Source organism: Miscanthus floridulus, unplaced genomic scaffold, assembly GCF_019320115.1.
Source record: "Miscanthus floridulus cultivar M001 unplaced genomic scaffold, ASM1932011v1 fs_375_2_3, whole genome shotgun sequence".
NCBI lineage: Eukaryota > Viridiplantae > Streptophyta > Magnoliopsida > Poales > Poaceae > Miscanthus > Miscanthus floridulus.
In genome coordinates, this window is record NW_027096675.1 from 2,198 (window position 1) to 8,074 (window position 5,877).

The window sequence follows — 5,877 nt, forward strand, 5'->3', positions numbered from 1 at the left end:
CACTATTGAACATTGCTTGTTTTAAGAAAGTGGAACTCATTGTCACCACTATTCCATGTTTGGTATTAGGTTGTCTTTCCTTTTTGCTACTGGGATGTTTGACTGAGGTTGCCTTCCCTTACTGGAGTACGAAGAACACAGGTCGTTCCTTTGCAAGTACGCTGGTACAAGGAAATGGATCCTACATCGCCTTGTCATTTTCGGAATCAAATCACCCGACATCGGCCGTGTCGACGTCTCCCTGCAGTCGATGCATCCGGGCCGTTCACTGCCATCGAAGAAGGACCAGCTCAAGCAGGGACGGACGGGGCAGTCAAGCGGCCCATCTAAGCCCACAGCACGGACGAGGCCCCAACTCCCCAAGCGTGTGCGCAACCCCCACCCACCGACGACTGGGCCGGCCGTCGCTGGCGCCCTACTCCGCCACCTTCGCCGGCGACGAGCCCCTTGGTCTTCCCTTCCTGCTGTGCGAAGCCGTGCGCCCAAACCTTAACGTAATCCGTAGGGACGCCCTCTCCTTGGTCTTCCCTTCCCTTCCTGCTGTGCGGAACCGTGCTCCCAAACCCTAACATACTACTATTTGTATTCGGATCTGAATCTAGTTACAAGTGTATGTGCACGTATTATGCCTGCTAACTTCGATTGCTTGGCAAAAATTATCGCAGGTGTTGTTGAGTTTCTGTTGCGAGTGTTGTAGCCATGTCCATGTTCAGTAGGATCTTCGGGAAGCCCAAGGAGCAGGCCAACTCCAATGCTTTGGCCACTCTGGACAAGTTAAATGAGGTGACCTTTCTGTCTTCTTTATTTATTTCCTGGCGTATGATTACCTTGTGTTACTTCCATTAAGGTGTTCTTCTTTATTGATGTTTTCTTATTTTGGCTGCCTAAATATAATCGCGGCCTCAGAGTACCCTTCATTTTGTATTGAACTGTTATTATAAGGTTTAACCAAAATATAACATCACTTGTTGCCTTATCATGCATGTGCATGACAAGATTCCAACCTTCTACTTTAGTCTCTTGGAACTCTCACATGTTGTTGAATTCATCTCAACTTATGGGATGCTTAAGTTCTTCCCATGGCATAAGCTCCATCTATTTATGATCAATACCTTTATAGTCTGATCATTCTTTGATTTTTCTATATTTGCTCCTCAAGTTCTAACAATTTACCTAGGGTCAGTATCGTTAACTCTTTGTATATCTTTAGCCAACTATTGAACTATGCTTTTGTTATAGCTTCCAACTTGGCACATGTAATGTCTATGCCATAGTAAATTAGAAAGTTATAAAAGCTCACTTTATTTATATTCAGACACTTGATATGCTGGAGAAGAAAGAAAAGGTGCTGGAGAAAAAAGCAGCCGCGGAGCTTGAGAGAGCCAAGGAGTTCTCAAAAGCAAAGAATAAAAGAGGTATGGTAAACCACAATAGTGCAGTTTGAAATGTGTGCTTGTGCTCTGGCGGTACGATTGGAGATGACGTGCTTTTTGTAAAGTAATCTGAATTTCCTCGGTGCACATGCTGCACTCCAAGCTTATCCATCATATTCGTGTATTTGTGCATACAAATTTCTTTGGTGCATGGTGCATTCGATCAACAAAGATGTGGGTGTTTCTTTTGACGCATTTATTATGCTTATCATTTTTAGCGTTGTGTCACCATATTGACATAGTATTTTATCAAAATGAATTTAGGCTTATCCATCATATTTGTGTATATAAATTTCTTTGGTGCATGGTGCATTGGTTCAACAATTATGCGGGTATTTCCTTTGACACAGTTATTGTGCTTATAATAATTGTTAGTATTGCGTCACAATGTTTACATAGTATTTTATCAAAATGAATTTAGGCTTATCCATCATATTTGTGTATATAAATTTCTTTGGTGCATGGTGTATTGGATCAACAATTATGCGGGTATTTCCTTTGGCACAGTTATTGTGTTAATTGTTAGTATTGTGTCACAATGTTGCCATAGTATTTTATCAAAATGAATTTAGGTTTGTATGCACCTGCAATGTAATAGATTCACATAGAATGCAAATTCCATGGTCTATTATTTGTGGAGCAATTTTCAACATCTTTTACCTGAAGACCTCATGATCATGCATTATTAGCTAAATACAGCTTATGTTCACTTTATTTTTCCTCTTTTTGGCTTCCATGTAAATTAATGTTGATCATACTTAAATGCTACCAACTTCCTTTCTTATGCAATGGAGACTGGATTTATTAGAAACTTGTGCTAATACAAATAAACTTCCTCAAACAGCGGCTATCCAATCCTTGAAGAGGAAAAAACTTTATGAGCAACAAATTGAGCAGCTTGGAAATTTTCAGTTGAGAATCCATGATCAGGTATATTTGCACTCAAACATTGAGCTTTTTGTTTACTGTTCGTTATGTGTGTTAACTGTGTAACCCATTTTTATACAGATGATCATGTTAGAAGCAGCTAAAGCTACAACAGAGACTGTTGATGCATTGAGAACTGGAGCTGCAGCTATGAAAGCAATGCAAAAAGCGACGTTAGTATTAATATTGAGTCCATTTTAGGATTTGCGCACCTAGTCGTTCAAGGTCTTAAAATGATTATTTACCATGTCCTTGCAGAAACATTGATGATGTAGACAAGACCATGGATGAAATTAACGAACAGACTGAAAATATGAAACAAATTCAGGATGCTTTGTCAGCTCCTCTTGGAGCTTCTGCTGATTTCGACGAGGTAATTCACTGCAGGCATTTAAGATTTGCAATCTAGCAGTGCATAGTTTTCTCTGACACACTTACCACTTATTGCACTGAAAAAACTTACAGGATGAACTGGAAGCGGAACTTGAAGAACTGGAGGGAGCAGAGTTGGAATCTCAGCTTCTGGAGCCTGTTGCAGCTCCTCCGGTGCATCCAGTGCATGTCCCAGCCAACAAGCAACCAGCTCACCCTGCTCCACAGAAAGCTACAGCTGAAGATGATGAGCTTGCTGCACTGCAAGCGGAAATGGCATTGTGATCAGGTTAATCTTGATCCATTTTTTCATCTTAGTGTCTATTTGATGTTCCTTTGATGGGACTAATTCACTGGAACCCGTTAGCTAAACCTGACAATACTGTGTCCACCCTGTTGTGTAGTTGTCAGCAGTACCTATTTGTTAATGATCCAATGTAGAGGTGTACATATATTAGCTAGCTTTTAAATTATTCTACACTGTTTTATTCCTTCATTTCTTTTGTATCTTTAACTGTTTAGGCTCTGTTTTAGCTCCCAGGATATCATAATGCGTTAGGATGGTAGAAATATTCTGTCACTGGAACACTGCATGATGAAATCATATACTCCCTCTGTTTGAAATTACAAGCTTATTTTGTTTACAAGCCTTTGACTACCAATTACTTCTTTAACACAATTTTTTTTAGTTTTGACACAGTTCATGTCATTAGATTCACGTATTAAAAAATCTTGCTTATGATTATATTTTTTTATCTCATAAATAAAATATCAATATAGTAATTGCTCTTCGAACTCTTTTCCTAACGAACAAAATACACCTTGCAAAAAAAGAGAGAGACAGGCAGTAATTTAGATCTGCTGGTAGATTCTCGCCCAAGAAAGAAGTTCAGCAGATCAAATGTGCCAATTTGAGGCTGCTTACAGCGATTCAAGCATCCCTCATTCTTTTTAGATGGTTTGCTGGGAGCATGTAATCATCATGACAGTTTTCTGTCTACTAGATACACTTATTCAGATTTAGAAAGGGGCATATGCTTAAAGGTGAAGGTGTATTCAATTGTCCATCCAGTTGTTGTCCAATATTAGCTCCTGAGAATTGAAATGCGAATTTTCTGGCCCATTGTTGATGTTTGAAGTTACTAATAGGCCAGGAACCTAGTTTCATATGAGTTGAACTGTGGCTGAAGAACTTATTGCAACCACATTATAGTTTACCTTGATTTTCTTTTGGCTACTTACTACGATAAAAGAGAACTGTAATTTTTTAGATCAAATATTCACAGAATTCGCTTGGATTTACACTTAATTAGTTCAAGTTTATGGTGTTGGGAGTACATGGCTCTGGAATAATCTCCAAAGGATATGGTTTCTCAGGAAATATTATTATTCAAGTCCTGTATATATTTTTTAATTTGCATGTGTTTTAAAGTTATTGTTGCTCTTGGTAATTGTTAACCCAACTGAAACTTGCAGGTTGTCATGAAGAGGTGAAATGTGTAAATGAATGGTGTTACGCTACGAAGATCAAAGCTGAGTCAGCTATATTACATTTGCCATGTGTGTATAATCTTGGGGGGATATTTGACAACCGAAGCAGAAAAAAGAGGCTGCTCCAGCCAGTGTTTGTTTCAGTGATTTTGGAGTCTGTTGTCAATCGATGACGGTTGTTTTGTTACTGTCGCTCGGTTAGCTCTATGCTAACCATTCAGATCACCAACGTGCATTGTTTGTGTCACAGTTTTTTTTTTTCATTGGCCCATATTGTCTGGAGCCATGCATGTAAAAGTGTTGTTGGAACATATAAAGCCTCAGGGTTCATCACATTTGATGTGGCGGTTCGCAGCTCTTTGAATCTCAGGCAGCATATGTTTCCTTGTTGCACCCGAATTACCAGTACTGTTTTTGCAGCTAAGTAGTGTATTTCGCTAGAAAATGACGTTGTCAACCTGTAGGCGGTAAAGACATTTGAAATTTTTATTAAATGGATAGGTATTATAGCTGATTATCAGACAATTTTGGGAGGTTACATCTGAAAACACTGATTTAAAGGTCTCGCAGCTCCTGTAAAACTTGGTTCAAAATTTGTGAAAGTAGTGTAGTGTTCCGCATCTGTATACATATAAACTTTTGCCCTGTTTGTGGTTATAAGAGCCCCTTTGGCTCTCGACGGATGCTCGTCATGCGACGGCCTTGATCCGTGCGCATGATGGTCTCCATTTTCTGATCTTCGTTTAAACTTCCGAAGGCTTTCTCGACTACGATTTTTACTTATCCTGTCGCCATCAATGTTTGAATGAAGATAAGAAAAATAGATGATCTGGTTACGGAAACACAAACCTTTGTACCAAAATATCTGCAAATCTCCTTGTCGAGAAGTCAATTTTTTTTAAAAAAAAAGTTTATAAAAATATCTTACGATATTTATTATGCATTATACATATCAGTATTTTTATATGTGTTCAGTCAAATTTGAAACTCTTGGTTTCTTAAAAAGAAGGATGTATTAAGGATGATGGATGGAGTATGTTTCTAGCCCGAAGCGCCAACAATACTTATGCTTATGGTGACCAGACATTGTATATCCGTTCATTTGTTTTATGAGCGGTACTATTTCAACAAAGAATATTATTTTTCTCTTATAATAAATCAGCGAACAGTACTTTTAGCTATGGTTTTTTAGCGAAACGAACAGGGCCATAATCTGCAATGCTCTAATCAGTTGCTTGACGTCTAACGTCTAGTAGTAATACTAAGTGTTTGATTCCACCTCTTAAACTTTAGTCGTTGTCGCATCGGATGTTTAGACACATATATGGAGTATTAAATATAGACTAATTACGAAACTAAATGCATAGATTAAGACTACTTTGCGAGACGAATTTATTAAATCTAATTAGTCCATTTATTTGACAATGTGGTGCTACAGTAAACATGTGTTAATGACGGATTAATTAGACTTAATAAATTCGTCTCGTGGATTACTAACGAATTCTGTAATTTATTTTTTATTAGTATCCGAACATCTCATACGACACCCCATATGACATTCGATATGACATCTCTTAAATTTTAGTCCCTACATCAAACACCCCTGCTACATGCTTGTTGGTCCTCATGAAAATTCTGTCTCGCCTTGTCAAGC

At 38.4% G+C, this 5,877-nt stretch overlaps 1 protein-coding gene across 3 annotated transcripts; it reads left to right on the forward strand.

Annotated features, from left to right (window-relative positions):
• Window positions 1–323: 323 nt before the first annotated feature.
• Window positions 324–4,622, forward strand: LOC136531594 (vacuolar protein sorting-associated protein 32 homolog 2-like). 3 transcript variants are annotated; one of them, XM_066524248.1, is made up of 8 exons: window positions 324–542; window positions 666–783; window positions 1,316–1,415; window positions 2,278–2,363; window positions 2,442–2,533; window positions 2,619–2,733; window positions 2,826–3,021; window positions 4,209–4,622. In XM_066524248.1, exons 2-7 carry the CDS (start codon window positions 700–702, stop codon window positions 3,015–3,017), a joined length of 669 nt encoding a protein of 222 aa, XP_066380345.1. In that variant the 5' UTR covers window positions 324–542; window positions 666–699; the 3' UTR covers window positions 3,018–3,021; window positions 4,209–4,622. The 3 variants fall into 3 exon arrangements, with proteins under 3 accessions (XP_066380345.1, XP_066380347.1, XP_066380344.1); XM_066524250.1 differs by having other exon boundaries at window positions 324–501; XM_066524247.1 differs by having other exon boundaries at window positions 324–494.
• Window positions 4,623–5,877: the final 1,255 nt, after the last annotated feature.